At 29.0% G+C, this 19,776-nt stretch overlaps 3 protein-coding genes across 5 annotated transcripts in view; 2 read left to right on the top strand and 1 right to left on the bottom strand.

Moving 5' to 3' along the window:
* The first annotated feature begins 427 nt into the window (after positions 1 to 427).
* Positions 428 to 12,764, top strand: xmas (RRM_XMAS2 and SAC3_GANP domain-containing protein xmas). 3 transcript variants are annotated; one of them, XM_076419241.1, is made up of 17 exons: positions 428 to 597; positions 665 to 863; positions 920 to 1,079; positions 1,131 to 1,317; positions 1,369 to 1,573; positions 1,627 to 1,818; positions 1,871 to 2,200; positions 3,281 to 3,701; positions 3,763 to 3,928; positions 7,300 to 7,735; positions 7,787 to 8,263; positions 8,349 to 8,584; positions 8,645 to 8,808; positions 8,907 to 9,261; positions 10,876 to 11,027; positions 11,756 to 11,954; positions 12,033 to 12,764. In XM_076419241.1, the coding sequence occupies exons 1-17, from the start codon at positions 554 to 556 to the stop codon at positions 12,703 to 12,705; spliced, it is 4,596 nt and encodes a 1,531-aa protein (XP_076275356.1). In that variant the 5' UTR covers positions 428 to 553; the 3' UTR covers positions 12,706 to 12,764. The 3 variants fall into 3 exon arrangements, 2 of the variants coding, with proteins under 2 accessions (XP_076275356.1, XP_076275358.1); XM_076419243.1 differs by having other exon boundaries at positions 457 to 597; positions 1,140 to 1,317; XR_013008483.1 differs by lacking the exons at positions 11,756 to 11,954; positions 12,033 to 12,764 and adding an exon at positions 10,737 to 10,800 and having other exon boundaries at positions 10,876 to 11,009.
* A 1,001-nt stretch (positions 12,765 to 13,765) lies between these two features.
* Rint1 (RAD50 interactor 1) lies at positions 13,766 to 17,643 on the bottom strand. Its single transcript, XM_076419244.1, has 14 exons — positions 17,168 to 17,643; positions 16,879 to 17,114; positions 16,654 to 16,827; positions 16,431 to 16,597; positions 16,251 to 16,374; positions 16,068 to 16,173; positions 15,527 to 15,752; positions 15,337 to 15,475; positions 15,201 to 15,281; positions 15,029 to 15,143; positions 14,646 to 14,878; positions 14,332 to 14,465; positions 14,105 to 14,270; positions 13,766 to 14,051 (listed from the first exon to the last, which is right to left on the bottom strand). The coding sequence occupies exons 1-14, from the start codon at positions 17,300 to 17,302 to the stop codon at positions 13,838 to 13,840; spliced, it is 2,250 nt and encodes a 749-aa protein (XP_076275359.1). The 5' UTR covers positions 17,303 to 17,643; the 3' UTR covers positions 13,766 to 13,837.
* Positions 17,602 to 19,776, top strand: part of l(2)k05819 (transmembrane protein 94-like protein l(2)k05819) — a 32,333-nt gene continuing 30,158 nt past the window's right edge. Inside the window, exons 1-7 of the mRNA XM_076393826.1 lie at positions 17,602 to 17,951; positions 18,170 to 18,398; positions 18,452 to 18,641; positions 18,693 to 18,855; positions 19,018 to 19,326; positions 19,386 to 19,590; positions 19,641 to 19,750. Coding sequence (XP_076249941.1) covers positions 17,839 to 17,951; positions 18,170 to 18,398; positions 18,452 to 18,641; positions 18,693 to 18,855; positions 19,018 to 19,326; positions 19,386 to 19,590; positions 19,641 to 19,750 — 1,319 coding nt within the window. The 5' untranslated portion in view covers positions 17,602 to 17,838. The remainder of the gene's footprint in view (positions 17,952 to 18,169; positions 18,399 to 18,451; positions 18,642 to 18,692; positions 18,856 to 19,017; positions 19,327 to 19,385; positions 19,591 to 19,640; positions 19,751 to 19,776) is intronic.

Genomic DNA, 19,776 nt, shown 5'->3' with positions numbered 1-19,776 from the left:
GACTGATTTGATTGATTTTTCTTTTATTTTAAAAATAATATAATTAAAAATAAAAATTTAAACTTTAACTCATTTGATTCAATTTACACTACAATTCATTTAATCTTGCAAAATTTTGAAATATATTTTTTTAATAGATTGGTCTTTAATTAAAAGACCAAGATTAGGGCGTCATTTCCAAACTCTTCATAGATATTTGGTAACATCCACGCAAAGCCTTCTATTTTCTCACCGATATTTTTTGCCCGATATATCGATATTTTTAAATATCGAATTCGATATATCGATGGTTTTTTTTTCTCATTCGACATCCCTACTCTGACTGATTTACTAAATTTTAATAAGCTTTCTGGTTGCTTTTTTAACACTGAATAAGAATGATAATAAACACAAAACATTGAGATTTTTCTCTATATTTTATGATAAGTTACTGACAATCGTTTGACAATTTATGTAATTTAGGTTATGTGAATCTATAACCTTGGCGGTTAAAATTAAAAACAATAAGTAAATAAAGGAATATAAATAAAGGAATTATTTCAGAGATATTAAAATGGACATAACAGAAAATCAGTATATACCTAATTTTAAAATTGTGTAAGTTCATTTGTATCTATGTATATATTTATTTATATATATAAAAAATCATATTGTATGTCCTCAGTTGCTCTGATTATCCTGAAGAATTCGAACTTGATAGAAGTCTTTGTAAGAGCTATTTTAGAGAGTTTGGTAAAGTCCAAAGAATAATTTATAAACAGAAACAACGTGTTATAGTTATTGAATTTACCAATGAAAAAGATTATTTAAATGCTTTAGAAAATGCAGGGGTGTATGGAAGACATGTTTTTGTGGTGCAGCCAGTAATATTGTTTTTATCATATTTTACTAAATATTACTTCTATTTTTACTATTTTAGTTTGAATCAAAAGCACAACCAGTACACACACAAGCACAAACATTAACAGTGAAAAAGAAGATTCGTGATAAAATTGATAGGAAATATAAAGTATCATACGTAGATAATAATGAAGTTATTAATGAACTGGCTGCTATGGGTGGAAGTTCTAGCACAAATGGTATTTTATTACTTTTTTTTAACATTTAACTACTAAACTATTAATTTTTAGATATTGTAGATTTAACAGAAGAAGATTCAGGAGTTGCAATAAAACCAAAAATGTTACCCAGAATAAATAGAATTTGGAGAAAAGATGATCCAAAGAAGAAAGAAAGCATTAGAAAATTTGAAAAGCAAACAAAAAAGAAACTTCTTGAAACTGCAATAAAAAATAATGCAAGAGAAACAGTTAAAATGTAATTGTTTCAGTATAAAAATTATTCTTACTTTATTTATTTTATTTTTAGTTTGACAGCTGAGCAGATAGATATGTTAAAAATAATGAGATCACAAGCATTAACAGTCGAAGATAAATATAAGGTTCTAGATGCAAGAGATAAACTGTTAAGGTTTAATAGAAAGAAATCTCAGTTAAAATCAGGTCCTACGGTAGGTACTTGCACAGATATGTGCCCTGAAAAAGAGAGGCTTCTGAGAGAAATGAAACATCAAGTTAGTATATTATTCAAAAATTTGTATTGAAATATAGTATTTCTAAATTGTAGATATCCCTATATGAACAAGATGAAAGTGGCCGGCACTCAATGAACCATAAAAAGGCTGTTAAGCAGTACAGTCGTAGTTCTGCTGATCAAGAATCTCCTCTTCCACATGAATTAAGACCAGTGACTGTCCTGCAATTTACAATGGACTATTTGGTTCATAATTTTATGGATTTGTGTGATACTGAGGCTGAAGTATAAAAATACAATTAGGTAAATGTTCTAAGTTTTAATAATTATTTTCAAGGTTAATATTGGTGAATGGTATCATTTTATATGGGATCGAACTAGGGGAATAAGGAAAGATATAACTCAACAGGCATTGTGTTGCCAAGGAGCTGTATATCTTGTGGAGCAATGTGCAAGATTTCATATACATTGTTCAGCGCGATTAACTAGTGAAGATCCTTCGGTTTTTGATCACAAAATAAATACAGAAAATTTGACAAAGTGTTTACAAACATTAAAGTACATGTATAATGATTTGCAATTAAAAGGTGAAAAGTGTCCTAATGAGGCTGAGTTTCGAGCCTATGTTATATTGTTAAATTTAAATGATGGCAATTTTATGTGGGAGGTAAGATGATGTTAAATTAAATATTATATCCAAATTTATGTATTAACATAGGCTAAACAATTTTATTAATTCTTATAAAAAGCTCATTAATCTAAAACTTATATTTTTTATATTTATTATTAAGATGGTTATCTTTTCTTTAAGCATAAATTTAGGTTGTTTTTTTTTTCAAATACAATAAAAAAAATTACATTTGATTTTTTGACTAGATATTTATTGCTTTCATTAATATGCAAAAATAGATTCCAATCAAAAAATCAAAATATTCAGACTGATTAAGTAGGTGTAAATCTAAAATTCCTTTTTTCTCCGAACATTTTAAAATAGTACAACATTTGGTATAAATCAGAATATAATGTTGCTTTATACTTCTATATACAATCAGCCTTCTACTATAAAGTATGAAATCGGATGCTATTTCTGCTAAACCGACAGAAGCTCGTGTATGAAAGCACTCAATACGAGATTTCTCACGTTTAACACGCGTTGTATTAACTTCAAGCCCATTTAGTGTTAGTTAGTTTACCCATTCCCATGAGGTTTTCTTATGATATAAACTTATTCTTCGTTAAGCTAGCATGTATACTCTTTTGGACAAAAATTCTTATTGACTAACTAAAAGTTCACTATTATTTTGTGTTTCTAGTCCAAACATCAATGCAGTGAGCTCTCTGAATATAAATTCACCTAAATCGATCAAGTGGCATTGCCTCCAATAGTATGTTGAACGCTTGAAAATTGTCTTTTTTAAATCGATCGGCACAAGCTCACTTTCACTCTTAACTTATTTTTTATTCAAAAATAAAAATCAAAGCCAAAGAAATAATATTTAATCTTGAAGACATAAACTTGCTTGAACCGAACCTCCTTGTTTCAACAAAAAATTTAATAATTATGAAAATAATTATAATAAATAAAAAATATTTTTTTAATTTGCCTCGTACTAACCGGGCCATTTTAGAAAATATAGTTCCTAGATATGTTTTTATTTGCTTTGCTATTGTTTTCAAAATTCTCGAGCAGTATAACCCTTTAAATAGACTTCAAGTATTCCCCATTTTAAAAATAATATTTTTTTAGGTTCAAAAATTACGTGAAGATATCCAAAAATCTCCAGAAATACGTTTTGCCTTACAAATATACTCCGCCATAGACAAACATAATTTTGTTAAATTCTTTAAACTAATTAAATCAACTACATATTTAAATGCTTGTATTTTAATGCGATATTTTATACAAGTGAGGGTGCAAGCATTGGAGACCTTAATTAAATGCTTCACACCTGCAAGATCCGTTTCTTTTTACCCTCTTCAGGAATTGGTTGATATGTTGTATTTTGACGACATCGAGGTGGCTATAGACTTCCTTACCTCCTACGGAGTGGATGTTAATAGAGAACGTGATCAATTTTTTTTTGACAGAAACAGTTTTAAAGTTCCAGAATATCCTTATGTGTTGGAAAGATCTGCTCTGGTAGAGAGCAAGAGGCGGCATAGTGTAGGTATGTATAAGGGGAGCCTTTTACGTTCAACTGGTTTAAAAATATAATTTTTATATGGTAGGCTGTGTTATAAGCGGAAAACCTCTGTCGCCAGAAACATACTTGACTATTCAAAATCATGAATTACATAGCAGCTTTGATAAAGATGGTTTCCTTATTCATGATGATTTGTTTGATGAAATTGAAAGGCGTATGGAAGAAAAACTATTGGATGATCCAGATTCAAGGTAAATATACACATAATATTCCAATTTATAATTTTATATATAGTATCTATTTAAATATAAATATTCAGAAACTTTACAAAAAACTTTTACAATAACGGAACTGAAAATGCAATGTGCATACAATAATTATTGTATACGACTTTTATACGATTAGTGATATAAAATTGGGGAGAAACTAATTTTGGTTTTTCCTGACAGATGGCTTTAAATTCTCGAGTCATTTCCATCATATTTTCATTTTTAAACTTCCAAAAAGACACAAATTCATCGAAAAGTGTGATGTTTAAGATAATAAATGCCAATGTCAGAATTTATTTATAGTTGTTCCAGAAATGTCTATATTAAAGATGAATTTCAATGAAGGCGGCGAATGGTTGAAAAATGTGTGAAAATCCAATTCAAGCTCAATACGTGTCTCTTTACTGTCAATAACTAATGCGATTGAAACAGGAAATTAAAAACAAGAGCCATAATTGGTCAATAAGGAAAACGTGTAACATAACAATAACCCTAGACCACACTATGTTTAGCGTTTCTACAAATATTGAAAGAAATCCACATAACTCCCACCTACCGTTTAATTCGGTATCTACAAAACTTTTGAAATTCTGGCTTCAAAAGATCCTCTTACGTAGATATATTGTTATCAAAACAATAATTAATAAACTCTTGAATAAATGTGAATTTTAACATTTTTTTAAATAAGTTTAATAATTCTAATTAAAAATTAATAACAAACCGTAAAATCCAAAAAAAAAGCACCAATATTTAAAGACAAGGTTGTTTAGCAAGTTATAAATCAAATGTACAAATTAATATTCTCTGATATTCAATAAACATGTATTTTATATATAGGATGGACCATATGTTATTTGTTTTCCGTTCATAATAGGCCTTCCAAATAAAAATACTTTTGTAAGGTCTCATGCACAAAACTTGAGATATACTTTAGGCAACTAGATGATCATCTTAATGCTGTGATCTTACTTTAGATTTGTAATTACCTATGTGCAAGACACATTAGAAAATTGGCTGGTCACATGCTATTGTAAATCTCAACGGCATCCACTTATGGCAAGTGCAAGAGTTCGAGTATGTAGAATTAGTAGTACAGGAGAAGAAAATGGCTCCTAATAGAGTAATAAATAGACCAAATATATGGGATCTTTTGCTTCTGTTGAAAATTTTACGGTTATTCATTGATATACTGAGATTAGTTTTAACAAATAGCTTTATTTAATACACCTATCTAAACAGTTGAAGACTTTATATAAACGAACTAATGAATTAATTTTTATGCAATAAAAATCAACAACGTGGTTTCTCTCTTGACTTATTTATATATCTATCTGACAACTACATAACTCTAAAGTCCTTAGAAACTAGTAACATTTCATTATTTTACTTAACACAGATTCCTTCTTTTAACTAAAGAAGAAATATTTTAACACTTTCCTTTGTTAAGTACAATAATCAAATAAATAAAAATTGAACCCTATAGTAACCCTAAACTAAATCTGCCATCTGATGCTCTGTCGAGACATGTTGAATTCCGTTGTTAGTTATCCTTGACTGTAGGCCAGATCTGGTCCAAGCATTATATATATTAATGCTCCAACTTCTAAGTTTGGAATCTTCTGCTTTGTATTATTTTCTTGCCGTGATTGCAAAGAATATAATAATTCAAAGACTGAGGCTTTTTTAAAGTTGGCTGATCTCTTAGCTTGGCATCTAGTCTTTCTTCTTGAAGCTCTGAAACAACTTCATTAAAGTCTTCCTTTGAACTGTTTGGATAGGTGTATTAAATAAAGCTATTTGTTAAAACTAATCTCAGTATATCAATAAATAACCTCAAAAGAAAAATATCTATTTTCTTTTCAGACACGAACCTGGGCACAAAACCTGTTGATAATTTTACGGTTATTCATTGATCTGCTGATATTAGTTTTAACAAATAAATTTGTTTAATAGCTTCTTCTTTATAGCGTGTGGATAGCAATCAAGACTAAGAATATTAAATCAATACTTAAATGCGACAAGGTCTATGTGTTTCACTTCGAGATCGAATTTGAAATGTAATCATTCGTTTAAGATGCGAAAGTCCATAAGCAACTGATTATGAGCTTTGGTAAGACGGCGGCCTTTACATTGATCATTTGCAGCCAGTAGTCTTAAGTGTATTTTTAATGAGATTACATGCTTTTTGGTGAAAATTATCTTTGTAACAGGTCAATTGAAAAGTCTCTGTCATAGAAAAACACATTTTTTTTGGCAATTTTTTTTTTATTCCACATAATTCCCTTCAATGGTGATACACTGATTATAGCGACCCTCCAACTTTTTCGATACCATTGTATTTGTAGTACGATTTGCCCTTTTCTTCAAAATAGGCCTCAGTTTCGTCAAGCACCACTTCATTCGATGAAAATTTCTTCCCAGCAACCATTCTTATGAGATCTGGGAACAGGAAATAGTCGCTGGGGGCCAGATTTTGAGAATACGGTGGATGAGGAAGCAATTCGAAGCCCAATTCATGGATTTTTGCCATCGTTTTAACAGACTTGTGACACGATTTCGTCCTTCAGACGGTCCAATAATGTAATAGTCACTGTTGATGGTCCTTCCTTTTTCAAGGTAGTGAATGAAAATTATTCCATGCGCATCCCAAAATACAGATGCCATAACCTTGCCAGCCGACTGTTGCGTTTTCCCACGTTTTGGAGCGGGTTCATCGTGTGCAGTCCACTCGGATGACTGTCAGTTGGACTTCGGAAAAGTGAGCTCGCGCGGCACCCACTTTGCACAGAGCTTTCTCTAGCTGTCTGCTATTTCATTCAGTTTCAATTTGCGGTCATTCAAAATCATTTTGTCGATTTTTTAAATGTTATCGTCGGAAACAACCTCTTTTGGGCGACCACTGTGTTCACCGTTTTCGGTGCTCATTTCACCACGTCTAAACTTAGCATACCAATCCTTGGTGGCTGATGTTCCTAGGGCAGTATCCGGAAACTCGGCATCAAGCCAAGTTTTTGCTTCAACTGTATTTTTTTCCTTCAAAAAGCTATATTTTATCAACACGCGAAATTCTTTTTTATCCATTTTTTTTTCACAATAGTAAAAAGTTGCTTCACTCAAAATGCTATAATTCACAAACTAATGATCCGACAGCTGTCAAATTTATACACGCATCTTTTGAGGGTTAGGGTTAACTAAAAAACATATGGATTTAATTCTAGTGGCGCCATCTATGTATCAGACCGGAGAATTTTCAATTGACCTGTTAATATACATAAACTTTTAAAATGAGATGCTATGCTATGCATGAGAGCTAATCAATTTTTATAAAAACCTTTTAAACATTTATATTTTAGAGAATCCACTCCTGAACGAAAAATTACGCCAAGTCCAGCACCTACCGCCAATCCACCGCAATCTGCTGTTCCCAAGCGACCTGTTGCTAATATTTTTAATCTACAAAAGAAATCCGATACAGAATCTAACTTCAATCAAAACATATTTAGTTCACAACATAAAGACACTAGTATATTCGCACAAACTAACACAGAGGGTGGAAATGTTTTTAGTCAGCAGAAGAAAGAAAATATTTTTGCAGCTTCATCAAATGACTATAATGTGTCGAAGCCTAAAGATGTTGTCAATATGGACACTGTTGATGTCAGCACTTCTAAGGAAAATATATTTAAATCAGTTTTGAAGAAAACTGAGCCAAATGTAAACATTTTTAGCCAACCTGTTATGACCCAAAATAGCAACATATTTGGTGGAGTTGTGAATGTTACCACAACGGTATTATTTTTATAGATTGATAAGTAAAATGTTGTATATACTTATTTTTAGGCATCAGAATGGAAAATGCCTATTACAACAACAGTAGAATCTAATACAGTTATATTACAAAAAGAAAATGAGATAGAACCAAAAAAGGGTGGCTTTGCCTTTAATCTTAAAAATCAAAAACCATCAGAGGTTCCTAATATATTTGCATTTGGATTTAAAACACCATCTACAAACCAACTTGACAAAAAAGAAAACGACATATTTGATAGTGGAAAAGAATTAGAAGAATCTGGAAATGTCTTAAAGAAAAAGGAAGACGATGCTGTACAACAAAAAAATAAGGAAAAAGAGATGCAGCTTATAATGGAAGCAAAAGCTCGCGAGGAAGAGGAGAGAAAGAGACAGGCAGAATTAAGACGTGAGGAAGAAATAAAAGCTCTTGAGCTACAACAAAGAGAAGAGATTGAAAGGAAACAAAAAATTGAAAATGAAAAAAAAATTATAGCTAATGCAGTCAGAAGTGTCTTAAATGAATTGGTAAGTGGAACATTTTTCTATTTTAATTCCTAATAATTGAATACATCTTATATGATGTTTAAAAAGTACAGTAATATTATTTTAGGTTGATAGAGTAGAAGAAACTGTTAAGACAGCAGTTTTAAATAAAATCAAAGTAAATATAAAGAACAGAATCATTAATAAAGTATTGCAAAGATGGAAATTTTTTACTCAACGACGGCTCAAAAAAAGAAAAGCGATGAATTGCATCCCGATATGGGTTCACGATAAAGATGTAGGGCAGTGTGCTAAGGAATTACATTCAAAGTCTCAGGACTTAACGTTGAGCTATATGAAAAGGTTGATTATTTGAAGATAAACGCTTAAACAATTTAAAACATATATATACACATATTTCAGATACAAATTGGGACATCCACTAGATATTCCTATAGTGGAAGATCAATCTATTAATAAACTTAATTTATTTTATTTAACTTACTCATCACTTAGGAGAAGGTTCTGTGAAATTAAAGAAAAATGGCATCAACATATATTTTGGAAAGTCGTCATATCTATACCTGGTAAGTGTAGTTATAAAAAGTTGGTTACAATTGAAATTATTTTTTTCTTTCATTAATCAATTGTTATTCTTCTTCTATTCATGTATTTATTGTTGTAGATGTTGATGAAATGATCAATGGTTTACACAAACTTGAAGAAAATTTGAAAGGTTACATAAATTGGGAACTGAATAAGTACGGACAAACTCAATATATTGAAGACCACAAAACAGTAACTTATTGCATAGAAAAACAACAAGGAGCCGATGTAAAAAGCACTGATGCAAATGGTTTTATCTTCGTCGCCAAAAATTTTAGTGCATCATTCAAGCAGAGGGTATATGAGAATCTTAAACATTTTGGTGTCTATGTCAAGTTACCTGTTATCTTCATTATGGAAGATATTTCTGATTCAGATGAATATTTGGACAAGCTTAAACATAGTGGAGTAGTATCTGACTATGTGATTTACAGGTAAATTATAATTGATTTAAAATTAAGTATTTGCTTACCTGACTATGACATGCTGATTGTACTTAAAGGGAAAAAAATTAAAAGATAAAGCGTTCCTTTCAAAATTTCAAAGTGTTAAAATATTTAATATCCTAATGGTTTTGAATATCATGAAGTCAATATTACGATTTCTATATTTCTCTTTCTTTATTGCAAGTCCTGTGTGTTACACATTTTTGATTGGTTACTATTTCGCGATGTAATTCTCGGCACAGCAATTTTCACTTGTAGTATGTATGTTTACCACACATTATTAGCAGATAGAGTAAATTCAAAACGTTCTGCTGGATAATTAATTCATCTTTCACAACAATGTCGACGAATTTACATGTGACTACAACTGTTTTATTGTTGGATTCATACTGTTAAGTAATAGACTTCTTTGTTCTTAACTGCAAGAGTAATTCAGTTAACCATGATTTGGTTTGAATATTAAGATGCTACTTTGTCAATTCTTTTCAAATTTAGAGTATTTCAGAATGTTTTTCAAATCTATAGTATTTCGAGCAAATATTCTCTCCGCTGATGTCTAATTAAAAATTAAATGTGATATTTGACTGAGATCTATTGCCGACAATATTAAACTCAATCATTTGCAATTCGCATTTATTTGTAGTGTGGCATGTGATAAAAGATCAATCGTTCTGTAGTTTCTAAAACTGTCTTCAAAGGAAGCAAGAGTATTGGGTGATGAGATTCCTAATTTTTAAAGCTTTCTTTCTGTTGTAAAGTCCAACTTCATATTTAATGCAAGCAAAGCCTATTCGAATGCAACGTCGTGTTAGCCTTTTAAACCAATCATCATACTGGACAGTATTTGTAAAAAAGTTAAAACCAAAGTTCAATTAAATGTCAAAGTTATTTAATCGAATTTAGGAATAAAGTGATCCACAGGGTATTCCGATATCGATACGTATTGGACCGAACGTAAAGCACATCCATACCGTACGTTCATTGTATATGAATAAATATATATGATACTATCTAGACATAAAATTCTATTATGGACCATATAGAAAGATTAAAATGTGCATAGCATTCCGGATAGCCCGAATATAATGAATACATTTTGACAAAAAAATTAATTCGTCCTCTAATTTGCTTTTGACGATCTTCTGATTTGTACTGTTTTACACAAATTTCCATGATATCCAAATTATCTGAGCTAATGCAATTCGCCTTTGATTGTCATATACCTTGATTACTAGCCCAAATTCCTTTTGCCCAAATTTCAATAGACTAAGTTAGTTAATACTAATTTCTTTCCACCTTTGATGGCCTTACACTCTCAACTACAATACTTGTGATAGGAATCCACCATTTAGGGGTGTTTTTCACAGCTTGGATTGGAAATGCTTCGAATAACTGCGGAACGATTGCTAATCCAATGTCAACCTATTTTCTTTTATTGATAAGTTGATTTTTGTTAATTGAAGGAACTGAAAGGCGAACAGTTTTATGATCCTCGGAATGCTCATGACTGCGCCATTTATAAAACTTGTAAGGTTACAAAAAAAAATCATAATTTACTTGCAAACTATTTAATTTCTAAAATTTTCTTCTCTAACTTTCTAGTTGTAATTTAAATGGACAAGTATTACCCAGTATTATTGATAACGGTCTAATATTTCTGGCTAAGAAGGTCGAAAAATATCCGCCACTTGAAATGGATACCTTCTACTCATTCATTTTGAAGCATTTATGTACGGAAATGTGGAAGAAAGCAGGTAAAATATATGCTCTCAAATGTTATAATTATTACAAAAAACATATTAGCATAATGCTAACAAATTACAGTAAATTAGCGTTGGTTGGCGGTTTCTTACTATCGAATGAAATGTTCTATTGCAGAATCATTCATAACGTACACATTCGAATGTTTCATTCGTTATTAGTTTTATACATACTAATTTTTGGCGTTCTTGCTGGCCAATTTTGCACACGTTAATAATATATTAATATTTATTAAATTGAAACAAATTTTGCGTGTTAAATAGTAAAATACATTTGACTGAACAATTATAGAAAAAAAATTATTAATATAATTAGTAAAATGAGATACAAAATTTTATTCTGGATATTTAGGAGAAAAAATTGATTTACTAGTAGACCACTACTATTTTTATGTTACCTTGGAAACTATTAGGTAAATGCTCTTTCTGATTTTTCTATGTTTGTTGAAACCTTTTGAATATTAACAGCTTCTTTAGTTGAATATTTGAAATGTAATATGACTTAATATTGTACTTATTTAGTTTTAAATCTCATTATGTTATATATATTTTATTGTATTATATTTTCGTTACCGTATAATATTGGAAAAAACAAAATGCCTGCATTCGAATAAAATAAAAATTGCTGATTTCATTCGATAGTTCCCAACGCTATAATGTATACAATGTAATGTAATGTACACAATACATTTTACAGTGATTACAACGAAAAATAATTTTAGAAAGTTACGCGAAATGGAATCAGGATTATAATTGTTGTATGAGAAACCCATCTGTATTAATATCTCTGTATAATCAGGGTTTAGATTTGATAAGTGACGTTATTTTGGACAAGAAAAGAAAAGAATATGCTAGTTTTTCAGAAACTTTTAAGGATTATTTACCAGACAGAATTCCAGATTTCCTGCCGTGTGATTATAGGTATTTAAATTTACATTATGCACTAATATTATTTAATAGTAGAAATTGATGAAAATATGATTATTGTTTTTTCTTTAGGCACTTTCCAACATTTTGGAGCGACATAAACTATGAAAAACAACTCAAAGATATATTAAGTAATTTAAAATTGCCGGCATTTTTACATAACTGGCCACCCCATAATGAAACCGACCTTATATTAAGTGTATCAAAATACTGCACAGAAATATTTAAAAATCCAAAGGGACCGTATATAAACATTTTGAATGTATTAAAGAAAAGTATAAAAGATGAATCATATGATACAATATTGTGGACGGGAGCTATAGAAATTATTGCAACCGAAAAGCTGAAAGAACAAAATTTAGAATTACCAAAAGCATTTGCTTATGAAGATGTATTCAAAACATTCATTGTGGTATATGATAGGGAAACGTTGAACAATTATAGCACCAGTGAATGGTTCTATAGAAATAATTCGTTAATCGAAGGGTTTAAAAAAACAATTGACTCAAAATATACAAATACAGGAGCAAAAAAGCGATGTTTGGACATCAACATTGACGACGATGTACTGAATGATGTTATCAATAAAGCTGAGAGCATGTTAAGGTCACCCAAAAGCCTAAGATTAGAAAACAGAAAAAGCATGGAAAACTTGAATAGGGGTATAAAGGATTTAGAGGAATCAATTAAAGTAGTTAAAAGGATGGATGGAATGCGTTTATTTAACCGATTTTTGGACAGTTAAAATCAGTTCATTTAACAATTTATATTTTTAAGAGTAAATAAAAAATTTGACTTCAATAAGTGTATTATTTGAATACTATTCTTGCCTGGATATTAAATAGTTTGATAATTTGATAATTAACTAATAGAAAGTATAACAGATTATAAAATGTATCCAAAACAAGTATGCCAACTTAGTTACCAATTTTTTTATATAAATTACATCAAATTATTAAAATGGAAAAATGTATATGGAAAATAATTTTTTGAAATCTATGATTTTGATTTATTTTTTGACAGACCATATTTTTTTGTAACGAAAACATTTAAGTAATGAAATAACTTGTTTTTTATTAAATTTATGGATGTCTATGTTCTGATTACATTAAAATGCTATGTACAGCTTGGCATAACTTTAGATGTTTCAAAAATATTCATTTTAATATTAAAGATAAAGAACATTCTAAACCATGTTTAAAAAAGTCTATCAGGGGTGTTACTTTGTCAAAAGCTCTTGTTAACAAACAAAATCGAAACGATTGGAAACAGTATTTCGAATCAATGGATACTACTTGAGATACTGCTCATACTATACTTGAATCAGTAGGTTTTAGTTTAACGTGAAAATAATAGTATCTATCTTCAAAGGAAAAATAAACGATGAAGCTCACTTATCGTTAACACATCAGGCTAAATACCGATATATTTTTATTTTAATTGATTCATTTTTAAATTCAAATAATAAAGTCTATTTTATATTTTGTACTAAAATTATTAACAATCCGTTCTTTATTTTAATCTTTAAAAATGTATTTTCAAAAATGTTAAAATTAAGGTTTTATTTATTCGACTTCGAATTATACAGTTCTGAATGAATAAACGCGTGTTATGTAGGCATTGTCTTGTGTACATATGTTATTTTGGCCTATCGAATAGAAGGAATGAATGAAAATAAATATTTCCTTTATTTTAAATGACAAAGCACATACAGACAAATCAGAAAAGCGGCAGGAATTATATACTGATTCTTGAATTTGTCAGTGAGATTAATACAAAGAAACAAAATAATAAACGTCATACAATTTCAATAAACAAAATATAATTTAAAAAATCACCATAAAGCTATAATTTGCATATAAATAAAATGATTTCATTCAATCTATCTCCAACCTCTTCAGAGTAATATCAGCCCTTTGATTTAAAATTTTGACCGCCATTTTAGGGGTAAAGTTGTTTACGCCAATTTCCTTTAGAGTTTTCCCCCTAGTATCTTCAACGCCCGTTGCCCCTTCCAAAGCTAAAAGAGTCTCTCTTAGTAATAGTGCTGATCCTTTGGTTAAAGTCAGCAAGTTGCATGATTCAATTATCCTACAATTATTCGAAATAAAAAACCCAATTACAAATATATATTTGTTTCTTACTGAGTGAAATAATTTGCAGGAGTTTCTGTATACTGTGAAAATAATGGTAATAGATTCCTAGTAATATCGAATTTTAATTGTAGGGCGCCACCATCATTAAACCTGTTGTCCATAATAAGATCATCAAACAGGAAAGTGTCTAGCTGAGCAGCTATATTTCTCCAAACTGTAAATTGTTACATTAATATAATCATTAATTAACTGTATCAGCAATGTTCTAGAGTTACCTATTGTGAATAATCTGTTTTGTAAACTTTTTTGTAATTGATGCATTCTTTTAGCTAAAACCTCAAATATAGGACAAGCAGTAGGAGTCAAGGACAAACTCTTAAATTCTTTCTGAACTGTAATTGAAGACCACCTAAAAATTGTATATGTTGTACAAAATGCCTTTTTCCAATTCTGTGAGATTACATTCAATTTTTATTCTAAAATTGTATTAGTTTCTTGTTATTGCATTTAATCCTCCAGATATTTTTATTCTTAAATCAAAATGCTATAAAACAAAAAAATTTAAAAACATCTGCATGCATCCACATACTTTTCTTGTCTATAATCTCTGCTGCGCTTCTTTATTTCTCCAAGAACCCTCTCAGCTAACATACATAATAAATCTTGACGGAAATGCCTATAGAGAGACAGAGTTTCTATAAATATTGAATCAGATTCCAAGTCTAATACCAAACTATCATCGAAATCGTTAGATGTTGGTGACGCTGGGGGTTGTTTTGTATCTTCTAGTCTTTGTTTATAATAATGTAAATTTAAAAAATGCTAAAAGAAATTTATAGTTATTTTAACTCATTTGAATGATGAGAACTAAATAACAATTTAAATTAACAACAAACTAAATTTTTATTAACTTATCATTTATCAGTATATTATTAGTACTATTAATTCAGTGCATATATTTTGTCAACCTACCAACATAGATCCCCAATCAACTAAAACATTTTCAATATAATATAAAGTATTTGCTATAGAGGGAATTTTTGATTCCATGACGTCACCTTCTTCGGCATTGACAAGTTGTAAAAGTCTATAATGAGTACTTTTTTAGATAGAACATTAATTAGTGTTATTTGAAATATCTTACCTTACTCTAAAATCATCTAACAACTCTAACTGTAACTCTAAAAATTGTAGTCTATGGCCTGGTTGGGGTAAACCTTCATATCTAAATTTTAAAAAGCTTTTGTATTTGACTGTATTAAATTGTATTTTACTATTACCTTGATGTAATTGTCTGTAGAAGAGTGATAAATGCATCAGCACAAGTAGTAATTTTTAAATCCTCTACATCTGAAGCTAATAACTCAAAGGCCTCTACTGAACATGGTGATAAAATAGCATCCATTTTCTCTATAGCATCTGTAAAAATAAATATTATATACATTCCAACATATTTATAACAGATAGTACATTTCTTTTCCATTATTAACCATTTCACTAATATTGGTGCTTGTGTTAATATACTAATTATACTCGGTTCATTAGCAGGATAATTGTATATTTCTCTCATTTCCTTATCAAAACCGAGAGCTTCATCAATTGTATGTGAAAATGTATAATCATCATATTGTAGTGATGGTAGTTCTGAATTCAGTTTCTCTGCTGCTAAATGTACAAGGCCTTTCATGAATTCCACCTTTTAAAACAAAACAATATTAGGTCAATCAAAAAGCTTGTAAAAATAATGGTTCAATCAAATACGGTAATATTCAAAACCCAAATAAATAAAACATTAAATTGGAAATTATCATAATCCAAATATTATATATAAATATTGTATCCAAAATAAATTATAAAATATATTGTAAATAGAAGAAAGAAAACAGGTTCTAGGAAGCAAGTTTTTTAGAAAGTATTTAAAAAAATGTGCTTGGTATTATTCTTACTTTGACATAAAAGAAAATTTAATCTGTATATCTTATAATGATTTTGATAAGAATTATCCAGCTACCTGAGCATCAATATGATGTAATCCAAATTTTTCAATTACAGGTTGAATCCACAAACCAACATGCTCTTTATGATCTCTTATCCATGTCAATATTTGTGTAAAATACCTACAAATTAAATACCTTTATTAGTCAGATCAAGAATTTTACTAAATCATTTATTTATATTGAAACATATTACTTGCCATTCTGGTTTGTCAGCTCTATTTGTTTTCCTACTTCCATAAAAATGATATATAAATCTTTTTTTTAATGGTTGTATAAGAAAATGAACTGGTAAACATATAGGTTCAAAGTTACCCAAGACACCTACACATAAATTTAACTTTAAACTATATTTCATACAAAATTAGAAACTTAACTACCTGAAGAAACTTCCACTAGTATATTTGATTCAGGAGGTATTTCTATTTGCAACAAATATTCAGCTAAGGTTTGCAATTTATTAACATTACTACCTATTGGTGCCACTAAAGAAAAATTTGTAGTAACAAAGGGCCATTTAATTTGCTGCAATACCTCATCTAATTTTCTGTAAATGAATATTAATTAAATATATTTAATGTAAAAAATGCATAAAAATGTTACCCAGATAATTTGTTTTTTAATATATTATACCAATGTAGTATAATTTCTTTAAGATACCACTTTAAATTGAATACAGTAGAATCAGCTAGTATTCTGCTAATTTCTGTTAAATTTGCAAAATGTGTGATGCATTTTTCGTCATCATTTTTATCAAGTTCGAGTTGCAATTCTAAACTATAAAAATTTTATGTAAAAAAGAAATACTTTAGAGACATAAGTATTTACCATAAGAATTCTATTTGCTGGAAAACTCTCATATATTGCAAAGTTGTTTGTAAGGTATGAAGTTTATCCAGTTTGGATTTCAAATTTGTTCTTATTTCATCAAACTCACTAAGGTCTCTTTCAACAATATTTATTAGTTTGTTGGATTGGTTTATTGACTCCTTACTTTGACTCAATATTACATTGGCATTCTCAATTGACTTACCAATAACACTACCTGTATTACTTAATTGCAGCTAAAATAATACTCAGTTTAGAATATTATATAAAGTTCCCCTTCAATATTAACCTCTTTTAAAATCTCGTCTTTGCGGCTTAATAAATTATTGTAGAATTCATTACATTTTTCTAAATTTAACAAATTTTTTCCATGTCTTATGTTTATATCTTGAAGAACTTTTTGCTTTTCTTGATCTGAAAGCATTATGTAGAATATTTACTGCACTTCATTTACTTGTTAAATGTTTTTAATATATTATTTTAATTTGAAAGTCCTTAAAAACAACAAAATTGTTAAATGATAAACTGTAAGGTTATGGTTGTATGCCAAGTAATTATTATTATATTCATTATACATCATAGAGTATATTTATTCTATGATGTATATTATATATGATGATATATAATGTGCGATATCATGATTTGATGTACTTTTTTTTATCATACTTTGATGATCTATGATGTACTATATGTTAGACATTTACAAATAAAAACCAAAGAAAAAATAAAAACCAGTTGAATGAAACTGGTCGGGTCGAAAATAGTGGCTGAAACAGTCGATAGTGTTAATAGAAAAAGATAGTCATTATTAACAGTCGATAGGTCCCAACGCTATTACTACAACAGTAGTCTAAATGCATCGTAGGTGTATAGTTATATTTAGTTATATCACAGTTCCAACCTCAAATTTTGTTTGAAATACAATAGTTTTTTTCAAAAATATTTATAAAATATGGCAAAATGGAACAAGCATATAAGGAAGAACTAGGCTTAAGCACTAGGGATGCTTTAAATCAACTTTACGTGGAGATAGAGTCGGTATTACAACAATTTAAACATTCCCAAAAATCTAGGTAAATATTAATTGAAGCAGTGTAAACCAGTAATTATTAAAGTTTACAGAATTATGATTAGGCCAAAGATGACACAATTGGTATATATATTGGTATACTCAACTCAATATATATAACTCATAACATCCAAATTGCTTTAATTTTCTGTAATAAATACATATATGTTTAATAAATAGATATATTAGATACATGGTATAATATATAGATATTATTTTTAGGAAATCTAAAAATTTAGCATGGGTAAAGGATGCTTTGAGTTTCAAAAGTAAAAATACAACTATTGATTTAATAGCAGCTGGATTCCAGCTATGGGCATCGTTAGCCTTGATAATGGGTTATTGTATGGATGGAGATAATGTGGAATTGTATGAAGCTATTATCATTGTTATATTGTTAATCCTTAATATATCAATAGAATTATACAATAGCAAATTAAGACATAATGAGGTATTTTAATTTTGATATTATAATTATTGTAATTTTATTCATAAATATTTTAGATACCAAGTAGGGTTCAGATGGTATTAGATAAATTAAAAATGGAAATGAGTTTTGTTAACTGGAAACCAGAGCATTATGCTAATCTTTATACACCATTATCTCCATGTATTACGTTGCAATGGACTTATAGAGATGGTCACCTTGTTAATTTGCCATGGGCACTTCTAGTCAAAGATGATATTATTTTAAGTAAGAGTTATATCCAATTTAATTTTTTAGATGTTTTTATTAGAATTTTAGTGAAACCTGGTCAGGTTTGCCCAGGATATTGCGAAGCTTTAGAGAAGCAGTCAGAAAATTCCATATTGCATGCAAAAGAAATATTTGCACCTACTTTACATAATGCAAATGAAATTTTTAGTGCACCAAAATCAAAAAAACCATTGGAAGCAAAAAAATACAGGTATTAGTATTTCTGACTACTGTAAGTACTAACAGTAGTTATATATTTTACAGTAGTAACAATATATTTCTATTAGTACTACATAGATAGTACTATAATATATAATATATATAATATATTTATTCATAATTAGTACTATATAGATATATTTTTAATTTTTAGATTATTAGAAACTCCATATTTATATAATTTAAAGCTATCATTAGAGGAAGCACTTGATAGACCTATAACTCAGCACAATCAACAAAGATATTTTGTTATGGTTAAAGTTATTGAATGTATTGTGTTACCTATAATGTTTTTTATGGTGTTTGCAGCTAATTTATTTAGATATGTTTACTTTCAACAATATTTGGGCCACTATTCTATTGCAAATATGTTTTTTATTAGTCCTAGTAATGCAATTTTACCATTATTACCAATTGTTTTCCCCATTGTTTGGAATATATCTAACTTCATTGGAATGGCTAGGTATGACCATATTGTTAGAGAAAAACATCATACTATACCTTTAATACTATATTTTACAGATTTAAAGCAATATTTGATGCTTCACGTTTATTTCAAACAAAATATAACCCTTTGGAGGAAGATACAGATACTACTACTGAATACATTGAAGATATAAAATGTTCCTGGAAAGAAATTTACAAAAATTTTTTAGATATTTGTGAAGGTAAACCAGACATTTTATGTCGATCTGCTAACATTTTACATGTTTTAGGATCAGTTTCTGTAAGTATTTATGTAAATAAGCAATTTTTTATTATATAAATAAAATTTAGGCATTGGGATGTATTGACAAAAAAGGTATCTTGTCATGGCCTAATCCTACAGCCGAAAAAATATTTTTTCTTCATAATAGTGACAAAGATTCTGAAAGTTCTCAAACTAGGTATATTACACTGCATTATATTGACA

This window comes from Rhynchophorus ferrugineus, unplaced genomic scaffold, assembly GCF_030347505.1.
Source record: "Rhynchophorus ferrugineus isolate W39M unplaced genomic scaffold, kcgeb_rfMv2 rfM1, whole genome shotgun sequence".
NCBI lineage: Eukaryota > Metazoa > Arthropoda > Insecta > Coleoptera > Curculionidae > Rhynchophorus > Rhynchophorus ferrugineus.
Note: the sequence above shows the minus strand (reverse complement) of the source record. Positions and strands in the feature narration are given on the sequence as shown.